Raw genomic sequence first — 16,806 nt, 5'->3', positions numbered from 1 at the left:
ACACACAGTCTGACACAACATTTCATCAATATGATAAAGGGCCAACTTAGAGGTTTTGAGAGGAAGCTCTAACAAAAACATTTACTACGATATATTTGCTAAGTTTCAATATATTTGCACAGAATACCAAAAGTTAGATATGAAATTCATAGCATCTTCAGTCGAGTGTTTTATAACCATTTTATGGTTATATAACTGGACAAAGTTTAAGTATATCTGTGCAAGCATCAAGGAAATTGTTGGGGAATCTGTTTAATGTCTCCGCCGGTAAAAAAAAAAAAAAAAAAAAAAAAAAGGTAAACACAATTAAAGTTTATTATACTAAAAATAGAATTGCAGGGTATTTTAAATATGTAAACGTATTTGTAGAATGCTATTCATATATTAAAAGTAATTTGTTTCCTAAAAAATCCTGCCATATTCTAACTTGAGAACAATTATTTATTTTCATTTCTATTTCATGTTATAAGGCAGATTAGCTGAATGAACAACAATGAAATTTACTTCCTGTATGTCTAGGTGTTCCAGGGCATCAATAAAGTTTACCGGGTTGAAATATAGAATAAAACATAGTTGTGCATTTCGACTCCTTATCCTATATTCAGCTCCACAATACACCGATTCACTGCTTTTGACGTAAATGTGACTTCTACTTTCCACTTCTACTATATGGGTGGTGCAGCCACGTGACTCGGTCTTAAAACAGAAACGTCTCACACAGGGGTTCCCCCTTTTTCCCACTGTACTATGAATAAATGTTTCCTTTTTAATTGTTGAGGCGATTCTGACTCACTTCAGCTGGCTGCAGGCCCACCATAAGATCTCTATGGTGACCAAGCGAAACATACAGAAGGGAAAATGTATGGTCAGAAAGAAAAAGATGGTGACTGAGTTGTACAATATGCTCTAATATAAACACTGACTAAAAATAGACCAACGCAGAACCAGAATTGGCCAACTGTAATGGTTAGAAGTTTAAGAATAATATTAAACCCTTAAATAAACAATAAAACAATAAATCTTTACAGAGTCTTACAACAGCTGGGAAAGACTTGAGTAAGCATGACCTACTATAGACATCATACTATGTTTGTTTTTGATTTTGGGGATGAAATTATTTTCTGTAGTTAAGCTTTCATCTAACACTACCTGTTATTTGATACATGCAGGTAGCAGATCTGTTTAAGGGCTTTATGTTCCAGATAGTTGTGCAATTTTTAATTTCAGATCATATCACATCAAAGCATAAGCAGGTTGGTGCAGATACCCAGTATCAACAAATGATTATGGCTTGCCTGGGCTGTATTTGCTAATCTAATACAATCTAAATTTATGCTATATTTTATTAACATTACAATAAAAAGTTAAGCATACAGTCAAACCAAAATTTATTCAGACACCTTCAACATTTCTCACATTATCACAGTTTATTCTGTATAGTTTAAAAATGGTAATAAAATATGACAAGAACTCAAGAGTTAAAGTGTGTCATGACAAATTCATCTTGATAATGTCAGATAACTTTTATAGAAAGGTAAGTCAAATCATGGTCAGGTCAAAGTGTCAAAACAAATTTTTGGTTCCAAACTTTTATCAATTTTACTGGTAGTCCAGTAAATATGTGGGCATAATATGTCACAGTCTACTTTATTTTGCTATCCTCACTTACATAAATGAACTATAGTGTATAGTGTATAAATTAACTATAATTTATGCATTTATATACAAAACGCACGACTCTTAAAAAAGGTTCAAACATTCACTGATGCTCCAGAACAGGATGAAGATGTCCAAATTTTTCTTATTTTGTTGAAATGTCATTTTTTTTCCATTTAGTACTGCCCTTCGGAAGCAAAAGAAGATACTTGCATGTTTCCCGGAAGACAAATTAAGTAAAATTTCCCTTAATCTTCATATTTCAAAAGTTTTCACCCCCTGGCTCTTAATGCATCGTGTTTCCTTCTGGATCATCAGTGAATGTTTGAACTAACTGTTTTTTTAATAATTCTGTTTGAGTCCCTGAGTTGTCCTCAGTGTGAAAAGATGGATTTCAAAACCATACGGTCACTGCAGGAAAAGGGTTCAAATATGCAAAAAGATGCTGGAAAACCTGAAGGATTTTTCTCCAGGTTTTCTCCAGTAAAAATAACATGCATTTTGTATGATCTCTCTCATTTTGTTAAAATTATTCACATTTTCACAAATTCTGCAAGGGGTTTCCAAACTTTTGCATGCCACTGTATATGTATAACAATTTCAAGTTGTTTTTTTTTAAGCATTTATCTTCAGATAGAGATTTTTTTTTTCCAGAAAAAAAAACAAAAAAAACAACTTTGATAAAGAATATTACTGCTTATACTGATGTTTTTTTTCTGTGTGTTCCATGTGAACAGGCATCGTAAAGGTATAGCCTCAGGAAAATGATTAAAAAGAGAAGTTATGAACGTTCTTCCTAATCCTAATGGTCGTTTTAAAGGGTGTGGTCCTATAATCAGCCCAGATCCTGTAACTGTGGCTGAATTTGAACACCCGATACAAAGAGAACTTTATTCCTCCTCCCTGATTCATTAGCACATGACAGATGCTAAAACTATTTCCCTCTGAGTGAAATAGCTTTACATGATTTATCTGATCCTTCTGTCTAGTCTGGCACAAAAGAGGACAATCTTTAATGTCAATTCAAATGAAAAAAAGCAGTTTTTCAAGACAGAACAATGATGGAGAGCTGAGCTATTGCAGACTTAGGCAGACTTGTCTCTCTATCTGTGCAAAGACAGTTGTGTGGGTGTAGGGTCACACATCAATACCTACTTCAAATCTACCTGTATCTATCAATATGCATAAATATGTGTTTTCTTTTATTCTCCACAACAGGCAGGATAGACCGAGGCTCCGCCAGCGTGGCAGCTCTGTGTTTAGGCGGCGATGATGACTCACTCTCTCCCTTACGCCCGAGGTCCATACACGCCACCAGAACAGCACCAATTACTGTAACCCTCTCTCCTCCCTTTCTTTATACAAGCCCAGTCTAACATGATCTGCATCGGAGGGTCTCCGGCCTTTCAACATAAACAGTTATCCCCTGATTTTTCCATGGAATAAACATAACGAGATTCCACTGTCATCTCCGGTACTCCAAGTTTAAACGTTCGTATGTTCGCAGCTGCCTTTGGTTACGAACAGGATGGAGATGCCGTGTATGTGTGTGTGCTGTACTACACTGCCAGTGTTCCCCATTACGAGTGGTTTGGCAAAAGACAAGCATCAGTTCAGGCAATGAGTCACATGGCACTGCCACGTGACACTTTTCTTCTCTTTCATAACCACATTGATTTATTGAACAGTTTTATGCAAAAATACTACTGGCAATTTACAGTATAAACACATGTTTGTATGCAAAGCATGTCTTCACATCTTCAAGTAGGCAAATAGTATTTCAAGAACAAGAACTAAAATAAAATAAATAAAAAGTAGCTTTTATTATGCTGATATGACTTGGAGTCATCTAATGTGGGTGTACATATTTAGATTTATTTATTTATTTATTTATTTGAATTAAAAGAACATCTCAGGCATCTTGGAACCAGTAGAAACTATTTGAAAATGAACAAATTACTAAGTGTAACATCTCAATTTGTGTTATACTATTTAAATGCATCAAAAACACATACAAGAGTTTGTTTATAAATTAAGTGTAACTTAATTTGTCTTTCAGTAATGGTTTTTTGCCTTAAAAGAGCTAAACGGTCTTGTTTTACACGGAAACATCTCTGCACAAGTTTGGTCTGAATTCTCAAGAAATCACTTGCAAATGAAAAACACGTTTGATCTTTAGTTCAGAGTCTGTGGATGGTGATTATATAACAGAGTGAATGAGTCAGTCTGTCCAAAGCCTTTCCAGATTCAACCACAACCAAATGAAGCACCACTGCATGAGCGTTAGGGATGAAGTGTAGGGAAGTGCGTGTGTGTCCACATCCAACATTTGGCATTTTAAGAACAAAAGGATTGTAATATGGAGCTGAAAAAGCCACCAGAGGTGGGTGTGAGTCTAACCAAATATGTATGCGTGTCTAGGCGAGCACACGAGAGACATTTTATATGCCCCTTTATTTTAAAATGATTTACAATTTATGACTCAAAGCTCTTTAAGCACACGCACACTCGAGGGTAGCTCTGAGCAGCTCTTTGGGTGGTTAAAGACCTTTTTTCAAGTTCAGCAATCAGACCAATTTAGAGCTTCAGCATCTTTCCAAAAATCAGGATGCTTTCTTTTTGCCAGTCACTTCTTTGAAAGGATGAGAGGTTTAAATACGCCCTAACAAGACTCGACACATACTACTCGACGCCTGAGAATGCAATGGCTGAAACAAATGAAAAAGCATCTTGAATCATTCACCACAATTTGTTTTTTTATTATTTTCATGACAAGACAAAAGATTTTTTTCTTCCAGAATGTCCATGTGTAATATTCTAGATTAAAGAAAAAATAATCTAGTACAGAGATCTGGTTCTGGACTGAGTATCATTTCTCGTAAATTACTGTGATTATAAACAAACATAAACAGCGGGAGGAAAATAAGTTCTGCTAGTTGTTACAGCACAACCAATGAAGTTACACAATGCAAGCGTACACTTCAAATGACATTTAACACATTTGGCAAACACTGTGGCAAAAGCAACTTTTTGTGTATTTGCCAGTACGCATTCTCCCTGGGAATCAAACCCATATTCGTGTTCTATCAGCTTTTTTTTTTTCACATTTGTTTTTATTAGTCTGTTCAAAGAAACATTTAATACCAATTCATTTCTGTTCAAAAATGTAAAGCTTTTTAAGAGAATAACTGCAATTTTACCTTTCAGAGGACTATTAGGACTACTAAATTTATTATGTTTATTATAGTCATATATTGGGTATTGAAACAGTGCAAGTAAATAATTTGAAGGAAATGCAGAGACTGGATCTCTTTAATTTGTGAAAAAAAAACATTTGTGCAGCCCTGCTAGCAGCATCATATTCTAACTAAAAATATTAAAATGTTTTTTTTCCCTTTTGAACCAGTATAAAATTCACAAATACCACATGTTTGAGAGCTTTAAGAAACTAATTTAAGAAAGGCCATAATAAACAAAACCAGCCGGAAAATACTGTATGTTCTTTTAAAACAAGAACCAAAAGTGATGCTACAGCATCCTTACTGAATTCCCCTATTTACTGCAACATTAGACAGTTGGGACAGTTGATCTTTGATGAGGTGATGAGGTCATGAGGATAGCAGGAACAACCTAAATATCCTGCGGCAGTGCTCACATCACAAAAAAGAAACGAAAAAGAGAGGGAAAGAGAAAGAATGAGCCTACTCCCCACAGAATGAAAGAGATGATCTTTACTGGGAAAGAAGAGACGTTGCTCTATTCAGATGCATGTGTTATGCTGAGCTATTTTATCTGTCCCAAACTGTTTGAACACACAGGTGCCTGCTGAAGTTGATACTGTAGATTTGTCATAAAGGAGTGGATGGCATGATGGAAGGAGTAGAACAGCCTCAGCCTCAAAAAAATCTCATTTTATTCCTTTTTAGGCAGGACAGCCCTAACTAAACAATGAAAAACTGTAATCAGGGCGTCTCTCTCAGTAAGATCAAGCTTTTTCTCATTGTCAACTGTCACCTAAAGAATAACACCCAGAAATATACTCATTAGGTGTAATTTTCATGTTAGGCAATATAATACTCCTAATGACATAACCACAGAGGGACTGTCTATTTTTATGTGACTGGTGTCTTTTGCAGGAAACATATTAGCAGCAAACTGTATGATAACTGTTCATTGCCATGTGTTCATTCTGATAATGAAAAAAGAGGATGATAAGAAAATGTTTCATATTAGCATTGGAAAATCCTTTGCATAAACTTGACTAACCAACAGAATGCAACACAAGTAAATGAACCTTAAAAACTGATTACCATATTTATTACCTTGGTATTTGCATGATTATACAAGGCACATATCACTGTGCATGTAGTACTTTTAAGCTGGTGTATTAAATAATATAAATTAACATAAGTTAAAATTATGCTTTCTAAAGCAGAATGTACAAGGTAAAACCCCACAGCACAAACAACCATGTTTTGGCAGGGTGGAGTGTCTTTGTTGGATATATCAATAACCAGGCTAATATGAGGGTGGGTGGTACCAGGTAAGCCATTCAATGGAAAACACACAGGAGGGGCAGAAAATGATTTACTGGAGTATTTACATCTGAAAGCTGTAAAATATATTTTCGTTTGCCTGTAAGCTATGAACATTGCTTACCAGAATGCAGACCACAAAGCCAGTGAGCGTTAAACTGATAAAACTGGATGCAAATATACTTTAGGGCTGCAATGCAGAAAATGTGGATGGAATCGCAGAGTCCAATTATAAAAATGGAATTTACTGTATAACGTGGAATGTCACAGAATTTGTCAAATTTGGGATTAATAAATCAAAAGTAGGTCAGTATACTTAAGTCAAAACACATAGGGCTAGTGTCGGTGAATGTTAAGATGCAGAAATACTATTTAAATATGAATCCTCCATGTTCTGCATTTCTTTGTGTGAATGAATGACGCAGATGCGCATTTTTGTTTCCTACACATATAGTGTTTTCACCCTCAGCCACCTCAATATATGAGTACGTGAACACATAAACATAAATCTCCATAGCTGCTCTGAGAGTCACTTCAAGTATTTTACCATTTCTTTCGAGAAAATTATGGTCATAAATGTTTTCACAGCAACCTGTCAAAATAAAAGTTCAGTTTAACTTGAAGAAATTGTGACAAAAAAATATATTACTTAATATAACAACAGTACTACTACCACTAACAAAATTATTAAAACATTATTTAAGGAACAGTTACCAGAGAAATTATTTACCAGTATTTATTTACCAGAAAAATGTATTTCTGAAAAAAAAGAAAAAAGAAATAAAGGAAAATTTTTTTTGTAATAAAATAAAGACGCTTTTGATTATTAAAATTTAATGAAACCATTAAAATGGAATCCAGAAAATTAATGTAAAACACAGATTTTGATAAAAATAGAATTTGAGAGAAAAAAAAAAAAATCATACGGCTTTAAAAAATGTAACTTTCGTTAAACTGCTGTTTCGTTTAACTGCATACATCTTATGATTTCAATTAATTACACATGCTTTTTGATTTTTTTTTTTTAATTTAACCATTAAAACAGAGTGTAGAAAAATTAAAAAGGAAAAAAAATTCGGAATCCAGATGAATGAAACTGCAAAAAACAGAAATTTGGGACAAAAATAAAATTAAAAAGTGAAATGGAATTTGGGAAAAATATAATGGATCTCTATATTCTCAACAAGGGAATGGCTTTATTAAAAAAAAAAAGAAAAAAAAAAAAAAAAACCTCAACATTTACAGATTCAGGGCCTGGTTTAATGTCAAAACAATGGTGATTGAAATGTAAGGGTGTTTAATTATGAAAAAAAAAATCATTTTCAATAATCTTATGAAAAACGTGTTATATGAAAATCACATTAAAACTACTTGTTTTTTGCTATGTTTTAGATGCTTTTATGTTTACATTTTATTCTTTTACTCTTGGCCCTGAGCCAGACCCAGTTATAAATGGAAAGGATGTCGCTTACTACACCCAAACCCTTAACACTGTGAAAGTAAAAGTGATAAGGCAAGAATTTATTTACAATCTCTGTCACCTCAGAGAAAGAGCACATGAGTAAAAGACTGGTTAATATTTTGCAGCGATAAAACTGACAAAGGTTCTTGTATGCAAGATAAGTGTTCTAATCATTTAATGGACACACTTCCTTTTCCTCAGAACCTGAAATAATAGAATGACTAAGACTATGATGACTAATTTTTCACAAGTATGTCCAGATTCTTGTCCACACATGGGCCTGAAAATTCACTGTATGAGTGGGAGCTCGGGAAATGCCTTGAAATGCATACAGAGCAGCTAAAAAGTGGGTTAGAGTAAGCATTTTGAATAATTCGTACAAATACTGATTCATCTCAGAGCCCACCACTTTAGACCGTAACCAAGTAGAGTTTCATTGTATTGCCTAAGCAAACACAGAGGGGATTCGCAGCATTTTAAATGAAAGGTAAGTGATGACATACTGCTCTTTCAGTATGAATTGAAAGACGCATTTCATCTGCTTAGCTTCCATCTGTAGTTTTTCCACATCATTCACACACTCCTACACTGCACCTGTCAACAGAGTTCAGACAGTGACACACACAGAATACACACAGGATACATAGGTCTTCTATCTGATAATGGCCACAGAAGCCAAATGCTGCAACCGCAACAGCAGCCACAAGCACATCCACACCCACAGCATGTGTGCACATTCAGCTCCCGTCAGCCAAAACTGAGATCTGTCTCTGCCACATGACCTGACATGACTCCCCATTCAAGAACATGTCTGACCCTTAAGCTTCCTAAACAATAACTCAAGTCAAAGTATATGAGGGATCATTTTTAAACAAGCAAATTTACATAACTCTGGAGGGAGTGTCCTGGAGAATCCTTTGCTAAAAGCACAATTTTAAATTTTGTGAATTTAACTTAATTTAAAAATTATTGATTTAATTGAAAGAAATTATATGAAATGTATATTAATCCAATTAATTCATTAAAAAAAAAATGCACGTAACATTTCAAACAAAATATATATTTGATGTATTTATTATTATCCTTATTATCATTATTATTATTTGATTCATTATTTTTTATATGAATTTTCTTTGTTTTCAAATATAAAATCGGCAAAATTTTATTTTGGCTTTATTTTGGCGGGTTGGCAGCAAGTATTATCCACAGTTTTAGCGCTCCTGAGCGAAGCGCATCAGTGAATTAAATGTCAGTTTTGCTAATGATGCTACAGCTTTTTTTTTATTTCTTTCTTTTTTTATATGACTTTTCATCATTTTCAATTTTGTGGACACAGGGCTTTCTTTCTGAGGTGAGGGGTTAAAGTGAGAGTAAACAGTGCTTCCCCAAAGATACTTAAAGCTCATGAGTCACCACGGAGTCCAGTCAGAACCTCTCACACACCCTGGCAAGGCCGCATGGTTGCTGTGGAAACCAAACACTTCCAAACAGCTCAGCTCCAATGAGTGTGTGAATCTGTCTGCAATAACCCGGTAATGGACGCTTACAAGAACTCACGAGTGCTACTGTAACCATAGGAAGCAAATAAGACTTCTGCTGACTTCCCCCCATGTGTACAACCACAAACCTTATGAAATGAATGAACGTGAGTCATAATGCCTTTCACTAAACTCTCAATTGGTCTCGCATCATTCAGAGACATCATTGATATCTGTCTCTGAACCACACCCATTTAGGATCAACACACCTCTTGCCTAAACCATCACACTGACTAAGTCTACTACCATAGAGACAGCAAGATAAACAATAAATTAAAATAACAATCGCAGTGACTCAATGACAACTACATCACAACGCTTCTTAATAAACTATAAGCAACTACATAAACTTTTTCAGTAGTACTGACTAGTTTGAAATGGTATCTTTGTGGAGTTTGATATCTTTACACTGATATGAGAGAGGTGAAGTGCAAAGGACAAATGCATGATAATTAAGGCGCTACATTTTATGATGCGTGATTGCTTCTTAGTTGCATTGATAGCATCTTTTCTCTTACGTAATGGGAATAGCTACTGCCAAACTATGTTTGAAAATAAATACAGCATTTAAAACAAAATACTTTACTTCAGATTACTTTTGCCGCCATCTACCACTTACTTGAAGTTAAACTTCAAAAACACTAATTCAATAACACTTTTAAATGCAATCTATAGCTAAATGAATATGTATTTTTTATACAGTACATCATACAGTCATGATGCCTTAATTCACATGTAGCTTTTAAAATGACTAATTTTGAGATTTTATTGTCTTATTCATTTAGATCAAATAGTATAACATTTTCATATCAATCTTATCATCAGTTCATTCCTTATCATTATTCTGTAAATATGCAACATTCTACTGGAAGGGGGTTTCCAAAGACACACTTTGGATCAAATTAATCAACACACTGCATTTAATCAGTGTAAAACTTCACACAAGCAGCAGCATATCCGCAGTAGACAAAGGAACTATAAAATGTGATGTGAATTCGAACCAGAAACAGACACACTAAACCTGTCGTAACGGGTGTGGTGGCAAATCCAACAGCCATTTACCAAGATGCAACACACCCACATTCACACCTCACATACCTGAGCTGCATCACACTTGTACTACACACAGAAGACGGTGTGTGTGGGTATGAATGCTACTGTTTCATAATCTGGAATCATTAAGATAATTTTTGAATACTTTTATTCAACAAGCATGCATTAAATTGATGAAAAGTGACAGTAAATGCATTTAAAATTGTAAACATTTTTTGAAAAATGAAAATTCTGTCATTAATTACTCACCCTTATGTTTTTCCAAACCCATAAGACCTTCGTTCATCTTTAGAACACAAATTAAGATATTTTTGATGAAATCCATGAAAAACACATGGACTATTTTAATGATTTCCTTAATATGGGCCTTAAACGTGGTAGTTGTGTTGCTGTCTATGCAGGGTCAGAAAGCTCTCGGATTTCATCAAAAATATCTCCATTTGTGTTCCAAAGATGAACAAAAGTCTTACGAATTTGGAACGACATGAGGGTGAGTAATTAATGACTAATACATTTTCATTTTTGGGTGAACTATTCCTTTAAATTTTTTTATTCATCAAACAATCCAATAAAAATGTATCATGGTTTCCATAAAAATATTAAGCAGCAAAAGCTGCTTTAAACATTGATAATAATAAGGAAATGTCTCTTGAGCACTAAGTTTAAGCATATTAGAATGATTTATAATCACAGGAATTACAGTCAAACCAAAAATTATTCAGACACCAGATGTAATTTTTTTTTTTTTTTACTAGAGGGTGCAGAACACAACCGTTCAGTTATGCAAGTGAGAGTAGCAAAATAAAATAAACTGTGACATATTATACACAAAAATTCATATAGCGTACTACTAGTAAAACTGCTAAAAAATTTGGGACCAAAAATAATTCAGACACTTTGACCTGACCATGTTTTGCTTTAGTACTTGTTCTTTAATTGCTAATGTGACCTTTTACACCACAGACTGAACAAAATTAATTAAAAGTAATCGGTCAACAAAGTAGTGATAGTTGTGTAAACATTGTCATACTAACAGCTGCCTGAATTTTTGGTTGATTGTAATCCATTACATACCTTTCTATCTGACATTATCAAGATTATTTTTTTTCTGACACAGTTTAACTCTAAGTACTTGTCATATTTTATTTCCATTTTCTAAATTGTGATAATGTTGAAGGTGTCTGAATAAATTTGGTTTATTAAAATATATTAAAACAAAACAGTTATTTTAATTTGTTTACATATTTTTCACACTATTAAAGTTTTGCTGTATTTTTCTTCAAATAAATTCAGCTTTAGTGAGCACAAAGAGACTCACCAACCCCCAACCACAAGGTTTAAATTGCTGTTGTAATACTGTACAATGTAGATTTGTTTTCCGTTTTAAATAATTATCATAATTTGATTAAATTTAAATTGAATTATAAAATGCATCAAACAGACTAAAGCACTGAGCTGTCAGCCTTAGTGACAGGAGCGATAAGCAGATGTACACTGCAAAAAACTGCCGTCATGTTTCAGCTAAATTTAGCTGAGGACTAGGCTGAGAGCCCAGGGGTCGGCACTGTTCTATACCTTAGAGTTAAACTTGTCTCTTGGATGTGTGAAAGAAATCTTAGGAAGAAAGGGCAAGCCCTTATATTAGCCAGTGTCTGCAGTTCATCTGCGTCAGGTTTAGAAACTAAACCTGGTGGAATTATTGTAGGTTTCTGGGTGGAATGAGTCATGGTAATTGCTACTGCTGACTCCAGACTTGGATTCACTTACTGGAACAGCACTGCTTTGCAGCTTTAGAGGACTTGTTCATCCAAAACTTTTACACTTCAAAAAGCCTCATTAAGTCATAAGGGATTGGAATGCACACATACCTGGCCTTCAGATCCTTGTAGTCCTCGCGCACCTTGCTGAGCTCTAGTTGCAGTCGGGCTCGTTCTTTGGCCACCGAGTCCAGCGTCTTCCTGGCGTCCGCCAGCTCGGCCTCGTACGCCGATTTCATGCCGCCCAGCTCCCGGCTGATCTCCGTCTCCGACTCGCTGATGCGCAAACGCAGACCTGCGTTCTCCGACTCTAGAGAACGCACCTTATCAATGTAGACCGCCAGACGGTCATTCAGGTTGCACAAATCCTCTTTCTCCTGCAACCGAGTGATGCGGGTGGGAGAGAGGACGGTGGTCGCCCCTCCGCGGGTGCTTCGTTTCTGACCTGGAGTCTCCATAGCTGACTGGAATTGCTGCTGCTAGCCTGCAAAGGTAATAGAATAGAATAGAATAGAATAGAACATATTAGACATATTTCAGAAGTGATACGTTTAGACATTTTTTACAGTCGCCTGATAGTTTAAAACTGTTATGCAATATGTTAATGATTACAAAAAATAAATAGATGCAAATTATAAACTCCAGCCCTCCTTTCCGTTCCTTCCTTCCCTTCCCACTGTGCCTCTCCCTCACTTTCTGTCTTACCGTTTCTGCCACGCCCAACCTCTGATCCCATCCAAGTATATTCAGCACAAACTTACCAGAATACACATGGGACACGTTTCTTAACTCTCAGATACGTTCACTTCTGAATAGACTAATCTGGTTTAGATCTAAACTTCAGACTGGTTTAGAATACATTCACTGGAACTTTTTTTGGATAGGATACACACACAAACGTTGACACATTTGAAACACAACCGGCCCAGACACGCATGTCAAAGTCCCATCCTCAGGAACTCGGATCGTATGTTTGTTTTGGAACGTTTAAGTAATTCCAAACATTACAATGTGCTAAGAAGGCACATGCGCCACTCCCCCTAGACACAATTACAGGAGTAACCTGTCTTTTACAGTGCAACTCCAAAAAAAAAGATATGAAAAACACAAATTAAAAACACATTTGTGCCCTGTGCATTCATAGTACTGCTAGTTAAAAAGTGTCCGAATCACTGACCTGGTAAAGTTGAGAGAGAGTTTGGGTTACTGAAGGCTTCTACGGCTGCTGTGTCCCGTTGAAACTCTGCAGAGAGAGTGTCTGGTCTGACTCGCGCTCTTAGTCTCTCAGAAACTCACACCTCTTAGGAACGAGAGAGGAGGAGGGCAAAAGAGGGAGGAGCTAAAAGTCTGACTCAGTAAGCCCACACAAGGGAATAGAGCTTTTACTGTTTTTCACATTGTCACAGAATCGTCTCGATTTATCGTTTCACTTTATAATCTCAGAGACTATAAAATAAAATGATAAACTTGTGAGATAAGCGATCTAAATGACAGTGAATTAAATCTCTTCCTTGCTAATGGGTAATCCACTGCAAAAAATAAATGATTCAATAAAATAAAAAAATATATAGTAAAATAATGTCTTATATAAAGCCAATACAACATAAATAATAATAATAATAATAATAATAAAATACTTTTAAATTAAATAAGTAAAACAAAAAAATAAATAAAAATCAATATTTCCACATAATTAAATCCAGTCCAGAGTTCTCTGAAGATCTATGCATCCAAACATGTGAGCCAAAGAAAAATATCCTTCATACGTCCATCCTAGAAGCCCAGAATACATCCATTTGCTGTTGCATGAAGCTTTAAAGGGGAAAGTCACAGAAAACAGCCTTTTATTAAAAACGCTGCCTGGTATTTATTCCAGAGGGGTGGACATACTAAAAATGAAATATCCAATCAGGTGTCTTAGTAGATGGAAAGAGAGAGAGAGAGAAACAGAAAGAGAGTGAGAAAGAGAGAAGAGGATGGGTCCAATCCTTTTTGGGAATGAAGGCTGTGCTTCACTTAAACACCACTAACTAGTTACCTTCCATCAACTCCCTGGTGCATATTAGGGTTCACGATAAAACTTAAACATGAGTGTTATTCACTCTCAGAAAAGAAAATACAAAAGCTGTCACTAAGGCCTTTTAAAAAGGTATAAATATGTACCATTTAGGTACTAATATGTATGCAAACTATTTAAAATCATTTTCGTTAATTGAAATAAAACAAAATAAAACAAAATAATAGTCATATTCGATAAAAACTAAACTAAAAATAAGTTTAGGGTGCTAAAATTACTAAAACTGAAATAAATATAGATTAAGCCCAAACAGAAATACTGAGGGGGAAAAAGGAATATAAATGACAAAAGCACATAAAATTACTAAAACCTACAGAAAAATTGAAATAAAAAATGAAAATAAACACTACCAGTCAAAAGTTTTTGAACAGTATGATTTTTAATGTTCTTAATGTTTTTAAAGTTTTTTAAGGTCTCTTCTCCTCACCAAGCCTGCATTTAGATGATCCAAAGTAAAGCAAAAACAGTAAAAAATTCTGAAATATTTTTTACTATTTAAAATAACCGCTTTCTATTTAAATATAATCTAAAATGTAATTTATTCCTGTGATTTCAAAGTTGAATTTTTAGCATCATTACTTCAGTCAAATGATCATTTAGAAATCATTCTAATACTTTGATTTGCTGCTCAAAAAACATGTTTATTATTATTATGTTGAAAACAGCTGAGTTTAATATTTTTTTCTCACGTTTCTTTGATGAATAGAAAGTTCAAAAGAACAGCATTTTTCTGAAATATAAACCATTTGTAACATTATACATGTCTTTATCATCACATTTGATCAATATAAAGCATCCTTGACAAGCAAAAGTATTATTTCTAAATTTTTTAAAAATGCTACGGACTCCAAGCTTTTGAATAGTATAGTGTATAATGTTACAAAAGCTTTTTTTATTTCAAATAAATGCTGATCTTTGGATCTTTCTATTCATTAAAGAATGCTGAAAAAAGTACTGTTTTAAATATTGAAAATAATAATAAAAAAAATGTTTCTTGAACAGCAAATCAGCATATTAGAATGATTTCAGAAGGATCATGTGACACTGAGGATTAGAGTAATGATGTTGAAAATGTACCTTTGATCACGGGAATAAATTACATTTTAAAATATATTCAGATTGAAAGCAGTTATTATAAATAGTAAAAATATTTCACAATATTACTGCTTTTGCTGTATTTTGGATCAAATAAATGCAGGCTTGGTAGGTAGAGGAGAATTCTTTAAAAACATTAAAAATCTTACTGTTCAAAAACTTTTGACTGGTAGTGTAAAAACTAAGCTAATTCAAAATATTAATAAATACTATATGTACATAAATAATACTAATATTAAACTAATGCACAGCCCAATATTTGATCTTAAAAAAAAGCTGGCTTATACATATTAATAATCTGGGCCCTATTTATTTGTGTATAAAAACTCTTCTAGAAACAGCACCGTGAGACAAGTTGGCACGAGAGACGGTTATGAAAAAGCAGACAGCAGACAGTGTATGGGCGGATCAGTGGAAAAGTCCCAGCAGATGTCAGTACCCTCAGTCTACAAGAGACTCCTGACAACTAAACACAGAGAGCTGTGTAACACTGCAGGGTGAGCCTGTCTGTTCTGCACTTTCTTTTCTCCTGTAGGCGCTCTTTCTCTGTCACCCTGGTCGCATTATTACACACAACCACCGCATTCCAATACAACAATGAGATTCCCCAGGGTGAATGTCTCTATGCCCCAAGTGCTATCACAAAAATCTTTGGGAACTGCTGGGAAATCATGACACAGATAATATCTGCAGATGCATTTTCTGCACAGATCTTGCGGGAAAACCTGCTAAGTTCAGCAGTTCTGCTGTGGCAAATTTAGTGAGGGTCTACTCTTCTGTCAGAACATGATTTGGGGGGTCAAAAAGTGGGAATTTAGGACACATGCAGCAAATTACAAGGCATGACAGGTTCCAACCAGAATGTTTTCACAACATGGAATTCAGATACACTCACCTTCGGTCGCATTTCACTACTAAAACCTTATTAAAAATTACACAGCACTCATGTAATTTTCAGATTACTTAAAAAGGTAATCAAGAACATGGTGATTAATACATGTAATGTTAATTCACAATATTACATAACACCATACACTTAATATTGCAGTCCAAATGACTAAATCAGCAATAAAGAAGCGAGCTCCCTGGAATCAACTAGGATATATTTGAGGAAAATTATAGGTTGTTAAAACTGTTGAGTCATGCATTGAGAATGAGCATACAAATCTTTCTATTCATAAACACCCCGCAAAATGCCGTTGCTGAGGTCTAGGGTAACCACCGCAGAAGATGAAAGGTTTGAGCGAAAACTCAGTCAGGGAAATAGTGACTCACAGTTGCCGAATCCCAAAATCAGGAAATGTTTGCAGACGTTCAAGGATCCACCATACGCTCCCGTCTAGCATGGGCCATTAGAATGCAGATAGACTGTGCGCCCTCTACCGGTCACTAAATAAATACGCAGAGTTCATACTACCATGGTGACCAAACAAAATATTCCAAAAATACAGTCATCTGTATGTTATCTGGATATCTGGATGTTTCTAAATACAGTCCTCTGCGCTATTTTTTTGAACATATACACGACTGTTATTACTTATTTTCTGCTACTTATTATTATCAACGCTAAAAACAGTTGAGATAACCGATACATTTTTAAGGATACTTTAATTGAATACAAAGCTGAAAAAAA

At 34.8% G+C, this 16,806-nt stretch overlaps 1 protein-coding gene across 3 annotated transcripts in view; it reads right to left on the bottom strand.

Annotated features, from left to right (window-relative positions):
- The window catches only part of lmna (lamin A), a 31,706-nt gene extending 15,181 nt beyond the window's left edge, over nucleotides 1-16,525 (bottom strand). The window contains exons 1-3 of one of the 3 annotated variants that reach the window (XM_051131684.1): nucleotides 16,449-16,499; nucleotides 13,179-13,301; nucleotides 12,113-12,485 (exon numbers count right to left, since the gene is read on the bottom strand). In XM_051131684.1, coding sequence (XP_050987641.1) covers nucleotides 12,113-12,459 — 347 coding nt within the window. In that variant the 5' untranslated portion in view covers nucleotides 12,460-12,485; nucleotides 13,179-13,301; nucleotides 16,449-16,499. Of the gene's footprint in view, nucleotides 1-12,112; nucleotides 12,486-13,178; nucleotides 13,849-16,448 lie in introns of those variants that run through there. The other 2 variants (XM_051131685.1, XM_051131683.1) reach the window with 2 other exon arrangements.
- Between the last annotated feature and the right edge of the window lie 281 nt (nucleotides 16,526-16,806).

Source organism: Labeo rohita, chromosome 16 (assembly GCF_022985175.1).
Source record: "Labeo rohita strain BAU-BD-2019 chromosome 16, IGBB_LRoh.1.0, whole genome shotgun sequence".
Classification (NCBI taxonomy): Eukaryota; Metazoa; Chordata; class Actinopteri; order Cypriniformes; family Cyprinidae; genus Labeo; species Labeo rohita.
Note: the sequence above shows the minus strand (reverse complement) of the source record. Positions and strands in the feature narration are given on the sequence as shown.